At 42.4% G+C, this 21,177-nt stretch overlaps 1 protein-coding gene across 13 annotated transcripts in view; it reads right to left on the bottom strand.

Annotated features, from left to right (window-relative positions):
* Arnt2 (aryl hydrocarbon receptor nuclear translocator 2) overlaps positions 1-21,177 on the bottom strand; it is a 177,455-nt gene that overhangs the window by 113,613 nt on the left and 42,665 nt on the right. For 11 of the 13 annotated variants that reach the window (XM_040275013.2, XM_040275017.2, XM_040275011.2 and 8 more), the window contains exons 2-3: positions 11,074-11,188; positions 4,361-4,408 (exon numbers count right to left, since the gene is read on the bottom strand). In XM_040275013.2, coding sequence (XP_040130947.1) covers positions 4,361-4,408; positions 11,074-11,188 — 163 coding nt within the window. The remainder of the gene's footprint in view (positions 1-4,360; positions 4,409-11,073; positions 11,189-21,177) is intronic. The other 2 variants (XM_078051085.1, XM_078051084.1) reach the window with 1 other exon arrangement.

The following is a 21,177-nucleotide window of genomic DNA, read 5'->3' as shown; positions in this document are numbered from 1 at the left end:
ACCCTTTAAATTTTTTAATTTTGAGACAGGATCTCGATAAGTTGCTAGGGTCTTGCTATATTGCTTAGTGCCTCATTGAGGCTGGACTCCAACTTGTAATCCTCCTACCTAGCCTCCTGAGTCACTGGGATGACTGCACCAAGCATCCAATCTTTCATTTTAATGAAGTATTACATACATTACATCAAGAGCCTGATGCATAACTCAGATGCTTGGTGATGGCTCTGGGATATTGGTTGGCCAACTGTGAAACAACATTCAAGAGGCCATTCTCCACGGGTGGCAGCTGATCGTGGTTACATACATAGGAAGAAATCCTGAGACTTCACAGAAAATGTTAAACCCAGACCATGAAAGCAGGAAATTGCCCCAATGGTTCAGTGCATTGGGGAGGTTTTCAGCTTCTGTGAGTGTGGGCTTGTGGTGGTGCTGGTGGGATGGGCACCTGCCTTCCTGGTAGACAGGGCCACCCTGTTTTCTCTGAAGGAGGTTGTGGCACCACTACCAGCCGTCAGGGAGGTTCATTTTTGGAGGATCCCTTTCTGGTGCGTAATCAGAGTTTTCCAAAAGGTGAAGAGTTCATTACCTTGTGCTGTCAGGACTGGTGAGTTGATAATGGAATGTCAGGATGTGGGTGTGGAGGCTGCTTTCTTAGGCCTGGCCTGGGAAAGCCAGCTCTGTATCTCCACTCCTTTGGCCTCTTGGGCAAAGGGCCTCCTCCTCTGAAGCTTGTGGTGTCTGTCTCTGCCACCCTTAGGGCTCTTTATCATTATCACCACTAGCTGCCCAGAGACCCCCAGCACTCCAGCTGCCTCAGTGTGGGGCAGCACATGCCCCACCTTTCTGTGCTCTCACTGCCTCTTTGCCCAGAACCTTCCTTCCCCCACTCCACCAGACCTCAGCCACTTCCCACTATTTGACCACAACTTCCTCTTTTCCAGCCTTCCCAGACTCCCACTAAATTAGAACTATTCCTTGACCACATTGCCACTTGCACTTTCTGGCCACCTCTTATTTTCTCTCACATGATTAGCTCTTGCTCCTTCCTGGCTCCTGGCTTCTCCTGAATCCTCTAGAGCTGGATCTCTAGCTTAGCCTCTTCTGCTGCACTCTCTGCAACACCCCAATCACCATGTCTGCATCTATCCCTAGTACCCACCCTGCCCGACCCCAACTCCAAGACTGTGACGTCTATAGCCACTAGTGCTGGAGGGCAATAGTCCATGGTGCAGACTGGTGCCACCTAACATCTGTGGTACATAATGTAAGGGAGTTCTGAAGTTCCTACACCTCTTTCTTCAGTTCGTTTCCTTTGATTCAACCTAGGGGCATCCCAAATTTTTCTTTCAGCATACTCTTAGACATTTGACTGATTTATTGCATATGGTCTCACTTTCTAATTAACCAAGGAAGTAGAAACCATCAGAATTAACTCTTTAAACTTTTGATACATCCACTAGGTTCACATTTGGCTGTCTCTGCATTTCTTTCCTCTGTCTCAAAGAATGAGTGGTCCTCTTGGCGGACCTGGAGCTATCTCTCATGTTTCCCAATCCTCTGGACCCATCTCTTCCTAGTCTTATCCAGACTCTTCCAGGATATTCTCACTCTTTCTTCTTCTCATATAGATATGTTCATGGGCTTCCCACCCTAAAAAAAATACTTCCTCACGTCCCACACGCCCTCTTCCTTTTTTACCCATATCCAACTACTCAAAAAGTCATCTCCATTCATTTTCTTATCTGACAATCAGTCGTCAGCCCACTGAAATCTGGCTTCTGTCACACCAGTCTCTGTGACTTCCAGGAGGAGGGAAACAACTAGTGCCAATAGAGCCATGTCCAGCATGTCATAACCCCAAAGGCCTCAGGATGTGGTGAAGGAGGCTGACAGCATTCCTGGCCCTGGGAGGTGGGATCCTGGAGTGTGTGTGTGAATGCAAGTTATGTGTGTGTGCATATGCATGGGTGTGCATGTGCATGCATGGGAGACCAGGCAGCAGTGTCAGCTTCACATCTACTACTTTGTTCCACCTGAGGCTTGCTGTAATGGAAGATAGAAACACCAAACTTGCACTATTTAGCTCAAAGTGACTACTGTCCACATTTCTCAAATAAAAGATTGAAATTGAGACGCAAGGTCTGATGATAGGCAGAACACTTGAACTTGGGATCACCTTCAAGAAATGCAAGGAAAGTTGACTGTACACACGTCAGGAGATAAAAATCATGGCACAGCACTCTTTCTAGATTTGGAGTCAACAAATTTCAGTGGGTACTGGCTCGTATCTCAGCCTCCATCTCTTCCAGGCCTTACCTCAGGGGTTTCTCTTGACTGACTACTAGTAGAGGAGGAGGAAACAGGAGTGGCCCCAGGGTGTGTCTCACCAGGGCCTGGGCCTGCCTCACCATGACCCACAGGAAATGGTCTGAAGCAGGCTATCATCTTCCCCTGGATAGCAGCTACTTGCAAAGTGGAGGGAGTGGAGAGTAGATTCAGTCATCTTATCAGCTCTGAGCAGTTCAGATGCACCCACAGGTGCCCCTGCTGTGTAGAGGAAGTGGACTCTGGGGTCCTAAATATTCAGCCCTATAAGTACAATGAATAAATATTCAGCCCTATAAGTTCCTATAAGTTGGAAGCAAATCCTGGCTTCCTGTCTTACTTTTAACATAATAGAAGAAAGGACGAAGTTCCTAGAAGCCTAGGTGTAAATCCCAGCTAAATTCTAATGCACTGGGTGGCTCACAGAGTTACTTAGTCCATGGCTTCTGTTTCTTAGCACTGGAGCCCAAGACAATGCACTCTTTGTCTCCAGCTCTGTTACTTCATCAGTGATACTCATCTTCAATGTTACACAAATGTTGCTCCTCATCTCCTTCCTTTTAATATTCTGAGACCCCAGAGTTATCATTTCCTGAGGTAAACATGCTGTAGAATGTAATCACAAGGGGAATTTTGACACAGAGGAATCAAAATCATTGTTTCCTTGTACAAAGAGGATGTGTATGGCCAGAGTGAACTGGAGCAGGGAGATGGGTGTCCTTATTCCCAAGGCCAGCTCCTTTTCAGGAAGAAAACACCCCCTGCTTCTAGAACACAACCTAGAAAATGGGGATAAGTGCAAGCTGGGCTTCTGTCTGCACTGATGGGTTGAAACTCATGCCTTGTTTCAACTGGAAACTCTAAGACTGTTCGTGATCGAAATGTTTTCCATTTTCTTTTTACTGTTTCACCCCAAGCAGAAACTAGGAAATGGAAGGACATGTTCTTGGAGAAGAATGTTTATGGGATAGAAAGAATTTTACTATGGACTTCAAGATTCTGGTAATCCTTGAAATGTAATGAGGCAGGCATCCCTCTCTGAGTTGTGAGAAAAATGCTAAATTCACAGCTATGACCATTTTGGGTCCTGGATAAAAGGAACCATAACCAAAAAATAACCACCACAGGGAAGAGCAAACAGGTAGTTCAGTTGACCGGGAGTCGGGGGAGAGGGGGGATGATACAGACATCATTCTTCTCAAAACTGTTTTGAACAGCTGAGGCTGTAGACCAAATGATGGGCCACAGAAGCAGGAGAAAAGCAACCACCAAATATGGCAAGTTTTCAAGTTCACCAACAACCAAGAATTAGGGAGGCTGGAGGCTTGGGTGACAGAGAGGAACATCAAGGCAAGACTGTCCACAATTAAACTGGGCAAAGATGGGAACTATGCTTAGAATGACAGAATGGCTGGTGTCTTCCTCTCCACACTGCCACGTTTCCTACCATGCCTCAAACAGAATACACCAAAGGGGGAAATGTGGTGCAACAGGGCTGGGTCTGCCTTATCCTTTGTGTACCTAACAGTTACATTACCACAAGCACCTGTGATCCAGGGTCCTTTCTACCAGGTATTCTGTACTCAGGACAGTCCCATAGAGCCCAGCACATGGCCAGTGAGTGATGGCTCTAAGGAAACCCAAACCAAGTTTTACAAGCATCTAGAACAGAGCCACCCATGTTTCTCCTTATTTTCTGTAGTAGAAAAAGAAGACTCATCATAGCAGTTCTTTTCCAAATGAACTTTAGGTCTTTTAAAAAGGAGTTAATTAAAGTTACTAGTTATTGTTCCACTAAAAAAGCAAATGGGATTAAGAATATCTAATTTAACTTCTAATCATCTAGGCTGGGGTACAGTAAGGCTGCTCATAGCTAGCTGCCACTAGGCCAAACCCTGGCCCAGAAGGAGGTATAAGCAAGAAGGCCAAAGTGCAGGGAAATGGCTTTTCAATGGCAAAAGACATTAAATCCTTGTGTGCCCAGGAAGGTGACTGCTGGCTATTGTCTTCTTTAAAGAAAGTAAAATAAACTTACCTTGAAAATTTACTGGGACCTTCACCATCTTCATCATCGAAGTCCATTCTGCAAAGTCAAGGTCACAATAAACGCTGGTTATAGGCAGGGCACTGAAACTGGTAACCTGAGCTGTGGGAATGAGGGGCACTTTTTTCCTTCAGACTGCTCTCCAATGCTCCCAATCTTTTGTAAGGCTAAAAGCAATATCTCTACACAGTCATCAAAGAGCTTCAAGATAGGAAGAAGCAAAATGAAAGGTCTTGGGTGCTCAAGTATCAACTTGCCCCTGTGGAATCCCTAACAGGCCACCAAAGGGTTGACTAGGCTGGTGTTGGAAAGGGAGACATTCCTTATCTCCCTTTGGGGAAACCTTTGAGGAAACCTCCTCCCCTCCATGTCTTTCATTCCACCTTGTCACTTCCTTTTTTTTACTTGTTTATTTTATGGTATGTTAACAGACTGAAAAAGCTCAAGGGGTTTTGAAAATAGAAAATTTTAAGGGTGATAAAAGGATTAACAGAAAAGGAGACAAATAGTAATTGTGCTGCTTGAAACCTGGTAGGTCTTGAGACATGGTAAGACTTGGTGGAAAGCTCAATCAAGGCCATTGTCCTGTTAAGTCCAAAGTCTAACAAATGGCTGTTGAAGGGAAAATGGTCATGTGAGGCCTGAATTAACTCAAATTGGCTGTCTGCTTATTGTAACTCACCACATAATTACTGGGATTCCCTCTTTACTGGGCCTCACAACATACATAAAACAAAGTCTTGATGGATACTTGCTTGACTAATACCCCAAATGCCCCTTTGAGACACCTGGGTAAAACATGTTCCCCTCCTGTTCTTAGTAGGCCTGATTGATGGGGCTCTGTTTTGCTGGAATCCAAGCAAAGGGAGGCCATCCTATCTGGCAGCCAGGACTGGAAAATTCCTTGTCAGAACAGCTCATTGTAAGATTGAGGTGTATGCTAAAAGACCACAACTACAGATGCCAGAGCTGCTGGCCCCACAGAAGCATGACCATACCTCCCTGAGTCTAAAAGCCCAGAGTAGCCAATGGGTGACTTGGGGATAGCACAGGACATGAGACAAATCGTACTCCCTGTGCTATAAAAAATCTTTTTTTTTTTTTTTAAATGCCCAGGGCAGTCAGAGTTCTAATTTGGGCATCATTTTGTTCAGAATCAACTGATTTGATCCTCTGCCAATTTGGAATCCCTGTCTCAGATCCAAGAGCTATCCTAACTGCTAAGAATAAAAGAACAAAAGGAGTTAGATAATTGTAAAAATGACAGTAATAACAGGAAAAAAAACTGCAAAAAGAGAAGGAGGTGAACAAGAAAAGTGATACAAAATAGTACAGGTAAAAGACCACATACACACCACCAGGGGGCCAGACACACACACTCCCTACAAAGCAGTTTGGGAAGCCAGGTGCTAAGCATTGGCTTCAGTTGTCTAGATTGTAGACAAATGAGAGCTGAATGCATGAATTTCTAAATGAAGCAAAGCCATCAATATTCTTCATAACTGGTAAGCCATCATCTCACCTTTCAGAAAATTAAATCTGGGAGACAACCACCAAGAATACTGAAACCATATCCACAGGACATTTTACTGAGCCACAGGGCCACACTGCCACCCAGTGTTCATAATGGGGAAGAGCAATTTTGCTGCCCACATCAAAAACATCAGCATTAAGGGGCAGGGGCAGGGGCAGGGGATGAGGTGGGTGGGTGGTGGAAAGTAGCACTTTCAAAATTATAAAGAACTCATGCAAGTATTTAATAAAACCTCAAGTTATCTTTAAAATTCCTTTTGGCTTAAGTTGATATGAATGTGATCTTCAGGCTCTGCATAATGCAATGTATTTGGCAGTCCTCCCTCCTCAGGCTACAAATCTTTGGGATATTTAGAGTGATCAAATGTTTTGATTTTCCAGGAATTCATGGGATTCAGACTTTAGTGATAAAACTGAAAGAGTTCTGGGACAATGAGGATGACCAGTCACCTCATTTTAGCAAAGACAGTCCTATTCTTTTCTTGATCTTCCAGGAAGCAGACATGGCAAGTGAACTGTGTGGGTCCCAGCTTGGCCAAGCTGGCTGGGGCTCAATCAAGCAGAGGGGATAAAAGAGAAAGAGATGGACCTAGGAGGGCACAGTGGTGCATACTTGTAGCCCCAGTGACTCAGGGGGCTGAGTAAGGAAGACTGCAAGTTCGAGACCAGACTGGGCACATAAGGAGACCCTGTCTCAAAATAAATATTAAATAGAGCTGCGAATGGAGCTGAGTAGAAAATAATCCCTGGGTTCAAACCCAGTACCAAATTAAAAAAAAAAAAGAAAAACACAGAAAAGAAAGAAAAAGAACAAGGAAAACAAAATGGAATGGCCCTGATCTGGGCCCTGGAGTTTTCTGAAGTCCACTGGGAACTTGGGAACCAGGATTTGCCTACGAAAAATTAGAAACCAAGAAACTGTGCCTCCTACCTGTGCATGTATGCAATCCCAGTGTGCAGCAATCAGATTTAGGAATTTAGAAAAGTGTAAAGACGGAGATCCAACACAGAGATAAATTCAGACCCATATGATCATTCAAATTCTCAGGAAAATTCACCCTACCTGAAACAGTATTTCCTGCTTATCGGCAACACAGACAAAAAATTGCAACCATCCTAAGGACACAAAGGGTCTCTCAGAGCAACACTTGCTGGTATCTTCTGTCACCACTTCCAATTCTCTACTTTAAATATAACTACAATAAACTACACTTATTTCTTCTGCTATAAAAAGCCTAAGTAAATCATCCTTTGTTTTATGTCTTTTATGCCTCTGTATTATACTGAAGCATCTGGATAATAAAAGAGAGAAATCAAAATATGACTTTTAAGCCCTATTGTATTCACTTTAAAGAGTTCAACACAATGAGTGGATGATAAGAGTATTCAAAAGGTGAGCTGAAAATGTACCTGACTTCACTTCCCTGTCAAGGAGCCTAAATTTTTATCTCCATAACAAGTTAGGATATCACTTCTGAATATGCCATTAATTAGGAGGGAGTGATGTGAATCTCCTTCCTTAACTGGGGCTGTGTAATAATAATGCATCATCCAATATGAGTCATCAAATAGAATTCACTTATGCTCTAATGAGAAAGATAAAAGGTCATGTCAACAGCGGTAGCAAAGGAGCATCCTGGGCCAGCCCAAAGATCCTGCTAAAGACAGGTGCTAGAAAACACTCTACAACAGCAATGCTGGTTTATTAGTGCTAACCAAGTGACACAACTGCCTATGTAAACATGCCTTTAATTTGAACACATTTTCATAGCTCATGGGGTTATTCAGGAGACCTTGGTGTATTGGCTGGATGCAATATGAATAATTTTCCTTCAGTGTTGATATTTTAGAAGCCTAACACTGGATTCCAACAGAGAGAGACAGGACTGATATTCTCTGTCCTCAACTTCCACACTCCATCCCCATCAATGTCTAGCCTGGGCATAGGCACAGACCCTTACCCAATCATGGCTGCTCCCCCTAATATTAGAAACACTGCCTCTGCTCTGCTAAAGTCCCTGCTCCTGGCCATCCTCTCTGAGATCAGGGAGGTCACTGCAGAAATTCATTTCAGGTAACCAATTTCAGCTCATCTCTCCCACTAATGTGCAACCACACTAGAAGGAATCTGAAATTTCTGAAACTTCACCTTGTGTCCCAACTTCCAGGATAGCATCCAGCCTGCTGGGACACTTCCTATGCAGGGCTGTCAGGGAAGCAGAAGAAAGTTCATCCAGGAAGGACCCACAGTGCTGGCCTAGCCATGCAGCCAGGAAGGTCCATAACCCTCAAATCATCAGTTCCACTTGGCTGCAAGACTGAGATATAGTGAGCTGGGTGATTCTCCTGAAAATTTGGGACATTTCTTTCAACCAGAGTAATCAGGTCAGAGTGGGAGATCTCATAAGAATCTCTCCCATCACCTCCATTTCTCTTTCTTCTTCTCCCTCTCTCCTTGTACCTCTCCAAGTGTGTTCCACAATCTCAGGGAGAGGAAGACGCCAGTGATAGGGAGAGTAGCAACAAATGTGGACCTTAGAGCAGAGCCCCACTGTGGCATCATCTGCTTTTTGATGAATGTGGCTTCTACCTGGATCTCCTTTGCACTGAGCTAATAAGTGGGTTTGGTTGAAGGGACTGTTATCAAAGCTTCCAGAGCCATGGTGGCTTCAATTACAGAATTTCAACAAAACATGTATAAAAATGTCAGATGCAAGAATTACTATGGAAACAGCTCTATAAAAACAGAGGTTCCTTTGCTAAAACACAGGATAAATCACTAAATCATGGAGCTTAGCAAATGGAATGAATCTTCGTTTGCTTGCTCTTTCAATCTGATGGGGAGGAAGAAGGACCCTAAAAATGAGGACAACATTGGACAGGCTCTAGGGGAAGGTTAAGTTGCCTTTAAGAGGCTGTGCCCCCTCCTTGTCACTGGATGTGGTATCAGCAGGTGCTCCCATCCTCTGCAGACTCTTGATTCTTCTCTTGATGGTGTGTGTGTGTGTGTGTGTGTGTGTGTGTGTACACATGCATCTAAGAGAGAAGGAGAAAGAGACCCAGAAGGAAAAGGAACAGCTCTGAGGAATTCTTTAAAAATGGGACTGAGTCCCTGGTCAAATCATTAGCTCAGGGAACAACCAGAAATCAGGGTATGGATGCTGGACTCAGGTCAGGAACGTGGAGGCCCAGGAGGAACACAGCTTTGGCTTATTTCAGCCCAGTCCCTGAAGGAGCTGGCAGAAAGTCCCAGCAGAGGGAGGCTCAAAGACACCCTCCCACCCTCAAGCACAGAGAGAGGGCTCTTAGTTCTGAAAATATTGGGTTGCACCAGAGCATCTTTGCCTAGACTTAGGCCTGACCCGGCCTACTTCCTTCAACAGAGCCCTGGGCTAGCCTTTTCTAAAAAAGGACTTGGGTGATGGATAAAGCTTTTTCTATAGAATGCAGTTAGAGCCCATAAACATTTAAAATAATTTTTATAAGACCTGGTGTTTTTTAAAAATCTATATAATTGGGGCTGTGTTTGTGGCTCAGCAGTAGCACACTTGCCTGAAATGTGTGAGGCACTGCATTTGATTCTCAGCACTGCATATAAATAAATTAAAAATAAATAAATAAATAAAGGTCTGTCAACCATTAAAAAATAAATTTATATGATCTATATACTGATACCACACATGAACATTCTTTTAGCAACCCAGACTCTGCTGAGCTTAGCACCTTGTTAGCAAGAATGGCTGGTTAAAATAGGAAGGTTGCTTTGCAGTGAGCCCCAGAGGCAAGCCATATCATTTATTACAGAGCTGATCTGAGGAGTTTTGCCTAGGGGCACCAACATTTCTTATCCCAGTTTTGCAAGTCCCTCTGCCAAAATAACAAAACTGAAAATGCAAAACTGGCTACATCAGCACCAAAAGTGAGCATGCTAAAGCAAGGTGAAGGTAGCCTAACTCTGAGTTCCAGTTCTTAGTCCTTTAAACCTTCTTAACAATCATGAAAATCTCAGGCCCCACCTTCAGACTATACCACACACACAATAGTCTATTTTACATTCTGAAATTATAGAGCTGAATATCTTTTTCTTCTTAGGCCCACTCAATCCCAGATGCTAATACACATCTATCTCTTGTCCCTGTCCCCTTTAAGAATCACACTGGTTTAAAGCAAACTCTCAGAATTAAATTATATCCCATCTGATTCAAATGTATGATATGTCAAGATTATTGTACTGTCATGTGTAAATAATTAAAACAAAAAATTTTTTAAAAATTAATTATAAAATTTTTTAAAATGTTGGACCATTAAAAAATAGGTCCACCCCATAGGTGTTGGGCTATCAGAAGCATATTCTGCAGTAATAGTACAGTTGCTTTCTAGGGGAGCCCATGTATTATCAGAAGTTGCATTAAAAGTAAAAGTTGCTTTGACTTTGTGAGAAACCTTGTTGGTCTAATATTTTACTGAAAATAAAATAGATTCGGTGCTGGAAAGGGGTTAAGTGATAACTGAGTCTGAAATGTCAGTAATGTTTTTTCTATAGAGTTGTGGTTGGTTGTTTGCTCTAATTCAGTATGAGTAGTTGCAGTTTTGATCCTATCTGCTCAAAAGTGCTGGTCTTTCTGTCTCTCTCAGAACTGGCATAGTTAATAGCACTATTATTGTTCTCAACTTTATTAGCCAGTAATAGTATGTGATTCAAGCTGTCTAGACTTCAGACACAGACTTTAGCCAGTTATTCCGAAAAGAATTCTGTACATTGCCCACAAAAGATGGGCAGCAGAGAAAATGATGGAGGGCTCCAGGGTGATACTTTGCAGCCCATAGGGCCTGGAACTCAGCTAACAAATCTGGCCTCAGAGCTTGTGGGGCAGGGGGGAACTTATGGTGGTGAAGAGCAAGCCTCCTTGCCTGAAGAAGTCACAAGCAGGGTCACTAAGCACATTCCCACCACAAGGATAAGCAAACAGAAGTCCCCAGCTGGGTGCCAAGGCCCAAAACACTTAGAAGCAAATCATGTGCATATTTAGGAATCTTGCAAAATCTAAACAGGATGTGAGCTGCTGAGTTCTTATTCTACAGGAGGGGAAAAAACAATACTTTCCCAACAGGTCAAGATCATTGCTCAACATTTATTATGTCCAATTCCTGGAAATGCGGAGGCTGCTTACCCAGAACGCCGCTTTCCTCCACGGGCAGGCATGGCTCCTGCCATCCTCACCTGTCCAGTGGCCGCCATTGGGGCAACAGGCAATGTCACCGATCCAGGTATGTCTGAAGCCATTTCTAAAATTCAACAAAGACAAGAGGTTTTTGTCAACTCCAGGAAAACCCAGTATCAAGCAAGAAAAGCTGCCGAAAATTCCCAGCAGTACCACCTGGAAGACAGTTCAGGAGCTGGGTGCTGCAGTCACTCTACCCATCACAACTTATGTGACTCAGTGAGTCCTTCCTCCCTGTCTGGGTTCTGCCTTTTTCCCCTGGGCTATACTCTCAAACAGTACTTGAATCAGTCATACAAGTGCTGGCGAAGATGTGGGAGAAAAAAGGTACACTCATACACTGCTGGTGGGACTGCAAATTGGTGCAGCCAATTTGGAAAGCAGTATGGAGATTCCTTGGAAAACTGGGAATGGAACCACCATTTGACCCAGCTATTCCTCTTCACAGACTACACTCAAAAGACTAAAAATGGCATACTACAGGGACACAGCCACATCAATGTTTATAGCAGCACAATTCACATAGCTAGACTGTGGAGCCAACCTAGATATCCTTCAATGGATGAATGGATAAAAAAAAATGTGGCATTTATACATAATGGAATATTACTCAGCACTAAAAAGTAACAAGATCATAACATTTGCAGGGAAATGGATGGAATTAGAGCGGATTATGCTAAGTGAAGTTAGCCAATTCCAAAAAAAACAAATGCTGAATGTCTTCTCTGATATAAGGGAGGTGACCCAAAAATGGGGTAGGGAGGAAGAGCATGAGAAGAAAATTACCTCTAGATAGGAAAGAGAGGTGGGAGGGAAAGGGAGGGAGAAGGGGAGTTGCACGGAAGATGGAAGGAGACCCTCATCATTATACAGATTACATGTATGACCATGTGAGGGGGAAAAAAAAAGAAGTGTGTCACCTTAGATTGGGTAGAGAGAAGTGAGGGGAGGGGAGGGAGGGGGGGATAGGAAGGACAGAAGAATAAAATAGACACTACTATTGCTGTATGCATATACGTGACTATATGACCAATGTGATTCAGCAACCTGTACACTCAGAAAAAGGAGTAATTATACCCCATTTGATTCAAATGTTTGATATATCAAGATCACTGTACTGTCATGTGTAACTAATTAAAGCTAATAATAATAATAATAATAATAATAATAATAATAATAATAATTTTATGAAGCTGGCACACACCTGTAATCCAAACAACTCTGGAGGTTGAGATAAGAAGATAGTAAGTTCAAGGCCAGCCTCAACAACTTAGTAAGACCCTCAATAACTTAACAAAACCCTGTTTCAAAGTAAAAAATTAAAAGGGCTGAAGATGTAGCTCAATGGTAAAGCATCACTGGGTTCAGTACCCCCCAAAAAAAATTTAAATAAAGAATTGGTGCAGCTTAGCTGCTATCATAAGAGTCTCCTGGTCACCTAGAGATAGGAGGTTTGATGTCTAGGAATCCAGACAGCATGGAGCCTGAGGGGAGGGGGCTGCAGCTGGTACCAATGACTGGCCCCCTTGATGGGGCAAACTCCCTGAAAGTCAGTATCCTGCCACAGCAACTGCTGGTGCTCTCTAACGTTTGCCCTGGAGATTGTGCTCAAGCAGAAGGCTGGTCCCCACCCTCAGTCTGGACTCAGAACTCCCAAGTGTGGGAGCCCTGCCTGGCCGCTTTGTGCATGGGGCATTAAAAGTATCATGTCACGCTGCACAATGAGCCAGTAATGGCACCAGGATGATGTGCCCTGGCTCTCCTGAGCCAGGCCTTGGTGGGAAAAATATTAAAAAATAAGAATAATGGACACTGGACAAGGGTACATGTCTTGTACAGGTTAACATTCATTTCTCATAAGCCAGACACTCTGCAAGCTTCTTGGAACCATGGTGAGCTTTCTTGATTTTGAAGATTCTCCTTCCTACTTTCTGGAGAATTCCTAAATTTAGGCAACCCTTTTCTCAGATCATTCCATGACAAGATAAACACTTTAAGCAGCTTCTCTGATTCTGTTCATTGTTCATGGAAATGACTTCCACAGTGTTCACTTTTCTTAGCTTAATTCTTACTGGGGATAGAAGGGAAGCAACAGTCTATAAAAATATATTTCAATAAAACATTTCAAGATAACAGCAGGAACTTGGGCCCCTGTTAGTAGAGAAGGAATGTCCAGTATGTTGAAAGTGGACACTTGGTGTAGTTATTGCTGTCTCCTTCCAGCAGAAACAGGGAGTCACATGACAGTGGCCTCACAGTCAGGTCCAAAGACATTGTGTTTAATAAACACATTTGAAGGTCAACTTGAACTATTCCACTCAAACACTCAAATCTCTTTTTTCTTTTTTTTTTTTTTTTCTCTCCAGTCCTGGGATCAAACCTAGGCAAGTGCTCACCACTGAACCGCACCACTAGCCTTTTTTTTTTTATTGTTGGTTGTTCAAAGCATTACATAGTTCTTGATATATCATATTTCACACTTTGATTCAAGTGGGTTATGAACTCCCATTTTTACCCCGTATACAGATTGCAGAATCACATCAGTTACACGTTCATTGATTTACAAATTGACATACTCATGTCTGTTGTATTCTGCTGCCTTTCCTATCCTCTACTATCCCCCCTCCCCTCCCCTCCCCTCCCCTCTTCTCTCTCTACCCCCTCTACTGTAATTCATTCCTCCTCCTTGTATTATTTTTCCCTTTCCCCTCACTTCCTCTTGTATGTAATTTTGTATAACCCCGAGGGTCTCCTTCTATTTCCATGCAATTTCCCTTCTCTCTCCTTTTCCCTCCCACCTCTCATCCTTGTTTAATGTTGGTCTTCTTCTCGTGCTCTTCTTCCCTAGTCTATTCTTAGTTACTCTCCTTATATCAAAGAAGACATTTGGCATTTGTTTTTTAGGGCTTGGCTAGCTTCACTTAGCATAATCTGCTCTAATGCCATCCATTTCCCTCCAAATTCTATGATTTTGTCATTTTTTAATGCAGAGTAATACTCCATTGTGTATAAATGCCACTTTTTTTTTATCCATTCGTCTATTGAAGGGCATCTAGGTTGCTTCCACAGTCTTGCTATTGTGAATTGTGCTGCTATGAACATCGATGTAGCAGTGTCCCTGTAGCATGCTCTTTTTAGGTCTTTAGGGAATAGATCGAGAAGGGGAATAGCTGGGTCAAATGGTGGTTCCATTCCCAGCTTTCCAAGAAATCTCCTTACTGCTTTCCAAATTGGCTGCACCAATTTGCAGTCCCACCAATAATGTACAAGTGTACCCTTTTCCCCACATCCTCGCCAGCACTTGTTGATGTTTGACTTCATAATGGCTGCCAATCTTACTGGAGTGAGATGGTATCTTAGGGTGGTTTTGATTTGCATTTCTCTGACTGCTAGAGATGGTGAGCATTTTTCCATGTACTTGTTGATTGATTGTATGTCCTCCTCTGAGAAGTGTCTGTTCAGGTCCTTGGCCCATTTGTTGATTGGGTTATTTGTTATCTTATTGTCTAATTTTTTGAGTTCTTTATATACTCTGGATATTAGGGCTCTATCTGAAGTGTGAGGAGTAAAGATTTGTTCCCAGGATGTAGGCTCCCTATTTACCTCTCTTATTGTTTCTTTTGCTGAGAAAAAACTTTTTAGTTTGAGTAAGTCCCATTTGTTGATTCTAGATGTTAACTCTTGTGCTATGGGTGTCCTATTGAGGAATTTGGAGCCCGACCACACAGCATGTAGGTCGTAGCCAACTTTTTCTTCTATCAGATGCCGTGTCTTTGATTTGATATCAAGCTCCTTGATCCATTTTGAGTTAACTTTTGTGCATGGCGAGAGAAAGGGATTCAGTTTCATTTTGTTGCATATGGATTTCCAGTTTTCCCAGCACCATTTGTTGAAGATGCTATCCTTCCTCCATTGCATGCTTTTAGCCCCTTTATCAAATATAAGAAAGTTGTAGCTTTGTGGGTTGGTTTCTGTCTCTATTCTGTACCATTGGTCCGCACGCCTAGTCTTTCACTCAAAAGTGAAAGGTGCAGTGGGGCACACCTGTAATCCCAGTGACTCGAGTAGCACAGGGGGGAGGATCACAAGTTCCAAGCCAGCCTCAGTGATTGAGCAAGGCCCTAAGCAACTTAGTGAGACCTTGTCTCAAAATGAAAAGGGCTGAGGATATGGCTCAGTGGTTAAGCATTCCTGGAATTAACCCCCCAGTACCAAAACCCAAACCAAACCAAAACAAAACTGTTGAAGAAGAATTTTGAAATACTAATAAACAAAATATTAATTCAGCCACTCTGCTATGTTCACAAAACTTTGAGAACAATTACAATCTTGTTTTGATTTTAACGAGTGTATGCATTGAAAAGAACTCAAGAAAAAATCCCTTTGTAAAAGTCTCTCCCCTTTAGAAAATTACTGCACTGGGTTTGTGACAGTGGACAGTTTGTGACAATGATGACCTAACAACCTTACCATCTGCCTGCTTCTGATGAGAAATTTATATGTATATAAAATTATTTTTCTTCTGAAGTGGATGTTAAAACATGCTGGGTCCATTAAGACCCACTGCTACTAGAACAAGCAGGTGAAAATGAAAGTCATCACTTCCTAATTTCCACAGAAGAGCAGACCTAAGATTCTCCAGGAAAAAAAAAAATCAGTGAGTTAGCAAAAAGCTGTGCATTTACTCCTTTTCTGGATATACCAATGTCCACTAAAAACACACTGAGAAATTCTATGTAAAGAATTGCATGTAACTGTTTGATCCAGCATATCATCAATGTTTGTATTTGTGGAAACTTTAAAAATTTTGTACCTGCCAAGTTAAAGCCAGCTACCCCACCTTTGAGTTAAGGAAATTCTAGATTGGAATTGATCTTAGCCATTGACTCCTGTGTCCCAATTGCCCTCCAGCTCAGGGCTGGCAGGCAATATGTAATTTGACAAAAAGGACATTCACTTGTTTTTATTTTGGGAAAACAAAAAATGCCAATTGCTTTTGTAATACTAATAGGGGATGGACAGACATGAGTGGAGAGAAAATGAGGTTAATGGGATAATTCTGTCAATGGGGACTACAGTGCTGATCCCCACACAGTTTCACTTTTAAAAAGCAATTTACCTGCAGCCCTGTCTGGCTTAAGTCGACAAGATATGTTACATTCCTAAGCAAATGACCTGTTGTCTGCAGAAGAAATGCAGGCCCAAAGCTCAGTCAAGAACAACACAAGTTACCCTGAGGGGGTGGGGGGCAGTGGTGACCCTTACGCAGACCAGATCCCAGAACTCAAAGAGATAAGGATAATTCCCCCTAACCTCCTGTAAGAAGAGGTTCTATTTAGAACTGGTCAGCGTGGGCCAAAATGACCTACAGTTGTCATGGCAGTGGGGATTTGAAAGTCTGATGTCATCGTTAGTCAAAAGTCAAGAGGAGAACCTCAGCAGGACTCTGGAAACCTCCCTGGGATCCTCAAAATGCTGGAGAGCAGGAGAGGCACAACCCCCTCTCCCCTCTGAGAGGACTTACTCTCCCTTGACAGTGTCCCTTTTTTCCTTTTCCCATTCCTTCTAATGAACTCATGCCTGCTACCTGAGCAACCTGTCTGAGATCTTTCTAACCTGTTCCCAAGAATCAGGGACATAGGGGGCCTTCATGCTGCTTCAGTTTCCCAGAAGGTCCCCGCCCTATAACAATACAAGTTGCAGAAAGTGAAATTCCCCAAAGTGCTGACTTGAAGGGCAAAGGATGAGGAATACTGAAGATCCAATCCTTTCTTAGATAGAGGGGGACACAAGGCAAAGAGAGATTAGGTGACTTGCAGGCACATTAGACCTCATTCTGCTCTCTGGCTGCTCCCTGTGGGTAAGTGGTAAGTCTCATCTGCCCAGCCAAAGAGCCAGCTTCCTGAAAGTAGCCCCACACCAGCCTGCCTTTGACTCATGCACTGTGCACATCCCAGTATTCTCCAAGCTTGATGCAAGGTTCCATGTGTAAGTTGACAGCTGGACACGTGGAGTTTCTACCATGAAGAAATTTTACACTTACTTACATGGAGTATAATGTGCTCGGAGAGAACTACTGTCTTCACATGTGATAGGCATTTGCCATTAAGCCAGTGGGATACGAGAAGGAGAGCAAGTGAGCTTAATATACAAATGTACTGACATGATTTGAAAAGGAGAGGCTCATATCTAACCCCAGCCAAGGGGACTAAACAACCGATATCTGAAAGTGGTGGCTCATACCTCCAATATCCTTGTAAGGCATTTCTTGAGTAACATTTCTTTCTAATTTGATTGCTTCTTTTGTAAACTGCACTTGTATATCTTGTGCTCATTCCTCTACTAAGATTTGGAATATCTTTCTTATCTTTGTACAATCTCTTATAATAAATTGGAACTTTGTCCTATTTCCTGAAAATATTTTACAATACTTTTTCCAATCTGTTGCTGTCTTTCAAGTTGAAAGATTCTTTCAAAGATACTATAGAAAGCTTTAAGAAGTAGAATTAAGAAGACAAGATCAATTGACCTAACCCCATTTATTCAGAAATCCTGCCTTTTTCCCATAAATTTTGTTGATGCTCCCTCTATGCTGTATTTTATTTACACATTAAAGTGTCTGTCTCTAGCATATCTATTTCCTCCTCAATTACCTAGTTATGCATCCTTGCTCCTCTACTGTACTTCGTAACACACTTAGGGATGAAGTTTCACTACTCCAACTCTCAGAAATCTTTGCTCTCCTTTTTAATATATTCTTCCATTTAAATTTTGACTTAACTTGATGAAGATATTAAATTTAACACCCTTGCATTTAAGTCGCTTTCGAGAGCTGGGAATTCATTGAGGGAACACTGACCTTTTTACAACATTGTGAATTTTTAACCACTAATTGACATATGCCTATAACTAACTGAAGATTCCCTTTTCAGCTCAGTGAAGTTTTTGACTTTCATCATATAGGTTTCTGGAGTTCCCCATTTGGTTTGTTTCTATGTGTTTTGTGTCATTATATGCGATATTATATGTGCTGTGTGTTATGATCATTGCTAAAGTAAACATGATCTTTTCCCATCTTATTTTCTAACTGGTTAGTAGTCTATGAGGCTTGAAGTAATTGATTTGACCAGCAACTAACATAGGTGTTGCCCTCCTCTCCCTAAATGTTCTAGGTATTGTCCTTTTGAAATTTACATGTCTGGTAAAGAGAACTTGGTGTCATTATCATGTTTCCTGCCATTTTACCAGATTCCCTATCTGGTATTTTTTCACTATCTTCTAAATTTTGTGCTTCCAAATCCTATTGATGACAACATTAATACTTTATTAATATTTTCTCCTTTTTAATAGTTGAAGGCTCAATTTCTTTTTCTTTTTTTTAAAAATTTTTTTAATATTTATTTTTTAGTTGTAGTTGGACACAATATCTTTATTTTATTTTTATGTGGTGCTTAGGATCGAACCTAGGGCCTCACACATGCTAGCCAAGCGCTCTAGCACTAAGCCACAACTCCAGCCCCTCAATTTATTTTTCAAATCTTATTTTGTTGGCCATAGTGTCCAGAATAACATTCAGTAGTAAATGAATTATAATGGGCTAAGAGAAACACCCAAGGACTTTTCAGTCAAGCATTCCTAGTTTCAAATCACAACTCAAACATTTTAATGTATTTGAGTGACTGGACCACTCTAGGGCAAAGTGTTATAATCTGTACCCTACAAAATGTTCATAATCTGTACCCTGCAGGGACAGCTTAAAAATTAAGGATAATATGTGTGAAGAGCACGTATTTGGAAAAAATAAATACTCAAGCAACAATAATTAAAATTGCAATTATGGCAAGGATTAGTGACCTTGGGATGTGAAGACAATGGTAGGTGGTCTTGCTTGGTCCTTGAATTTAACTGAAATAAGATGCTGATGAAAGATAGAGATTCTTTATGATGTCAAGAAAATCTGCTCCTCTGCTTCCTTTTTAGTTTATTTAAGGAATTGTGAGAAATAGAAAGTCTGGTGGTCCATTTTGAGAATGTAGTATTTAGTCTTATTTGGGATGTAAGATCCAATTGTAGCCATTTTAACTATAGCCCTTCCCTCTGCTGTCCCTGGTTTTAAATTAGCCAGTTACGTAGATTGTAACCTGAGCTCCTCCTATCAGAGCAAGGGGCAGTGCTGGATTAGGGATCCCAAACGTACTTGCTTGCCAATCTGGTAGAACACCCTTCTGCAGAATCAGAGTTTGCCTTGCTGAGCTACTTCCAAATGCATGTTTGATTCCTTACAGCATCCTGGCATTTCTAACAGAATAGATGTCTCATTTCATCAAAAGTCCTGTTGATAATTAAAACAGTGTTCTAGATACTGAAAAACCAAAGGGAAGGTGCAATCTACGAGGCTAAAATTTATATTAAAGGTTACATGTTTTCTCTAAGGTTGATTTTTAGGAGCTACCCTTAATAAATGTAAACAAAAGTAAAATCAGGAGAGGCCTCTCTCCTCTGTTGTCAGTGTCCATATCCATCTAAGTGGGATACACACTTTCCCTGGGAAAGTGATCACCTGTTTCCCAAATCTGCAGGTTTTTTTTCTTTTTTCTGTGACTCAAGTGCAAGCAAGCAAAGCTCCTGGGATTGCACCCAGAGAAGGTCCCTGGCCAGGTCAGAGGTGGCAGTCTCAAAGGCAGGGCCTGGTATCAAATGGAGCAGAGAAGCTGAACCATTCAGGTGAACAGTTGTCCTGTTAAGTATAGTGCCAATTTGCTCCAGGGTCTCTGAATTTCACTCTGAAACAAAGAAAAGGGGGAAATCTGGCCACTACACTGCATAGCAAGGAAATCATGCCTCAGACCCCACAGGTGGCTGTCACATTCTGCAGCTGGGTACACGAGGATGGCCTTCCTGGAAGACAACTCTTCAATATCAATAAAAATACATTAAAATGTCCAGATATATCAGGGAGGCTGAGGCAGTAGTATGGCAAGTTTGAGGCCAACCTCAGCCACTTAGCAAGACCCTCAGCAACTTAGTGAGACCCTGTCACAAAAACAAAAAACAAAAAAACATAAAAAGGACTAAGGATGTTGCTTAGTGGTTAGATCCCCAGTACCCCCACACACACCAAAAAAAGGTGCACACACAGAGATGCTAACAAAACTTTGCCGTTTTCTTACTATGAGGAATTAAAACACTTCTGTGATTCTGATTTTCTAGTTCTATCTCATAGCAGTGCACAAAATGCAATGGTGGGGCACTGTGTGCAGGGAGAGCAGCTGTTTTAGGCCTCCTGACCGCTCCTGAAGTGCCAGGAAGTGGGCTCCCTATGAAGTTGGAGGCCCCTATGAAACTGAGAGCAACTTGTTCATGCTGAAGGGTCGTCCCGGGCCGTCTAGCACAGGCTAACTCAGTCAGCACATGTATATTTCCTGCTTTTCCCTCTCCCCAAAGCCTTCCAACATAAAAATTTTTAAACAGTTTCTTCTATCTTCCTTCAAAGCTAGCTTTGAATAAAACCTATTTTCCTACCAATTTGACTCTGAATATTTATTTGTGAAGTGGTGAGCCATGTAGCCTGGCCTCTTCTGCCTAGTAACACTCCCTGTCCACAACTGTTGAAAGAAAGGGCAGTCTGAGATTGAGGGCCTCTTCCCTCCCCACCTCTTTCTGCCTCACTAAGGTTCTGCCAGCAGGCAGGCCCACCCACACCTCAGGGAAGTGGTCAGCAGAGGGCACAGCTGTGCTGAGCTGTGAGCCTCACCACACATCTCTTCTCAGGGCTTCATACACATAAACTATACACACTTCACAATAACACACACACACACACACCCCACATGCATGACATGTACATACATGCCACACAAAACACACTCCCTGCACCTGACACAGAACTTTTTCTCTCACTGGCAAGGAAGCTCACACCTGAGAGCCTCACCTGAGAGAGAAGAGAGTACTTGAACCTGACACAGTGCACACACCCTTCAGAAACTGCCTTGCCCGGTGCCAGCAGGGAACCAGAAGTTCTAGATCAGTCATCAATCCCCTTGACTCCACGTC

The sequence above is a fragment of the Ictidomys tridecemlineatus genome, chromosome 5 (genome assembly GCF_052094955.1).
Source record: "Ictidomys tridecemlineatus isolate mIctTri1 chromosome 5, mIctTri1.hap1, whole genome shotgun sequence".
Taxonomy (NCBI): domain Eukaryota; kingdom Metazoa; phylum Chordata; class Mammalia; order Rodentia; family Sciuridae; genus Ictidomys; species Ictidomys tridecemlineatus.
The sequence above is the reverse complement of the archived record's forward strand: the minus strand, read 5'-3'. Positions and strand labels throughout refer to the sequence as shown.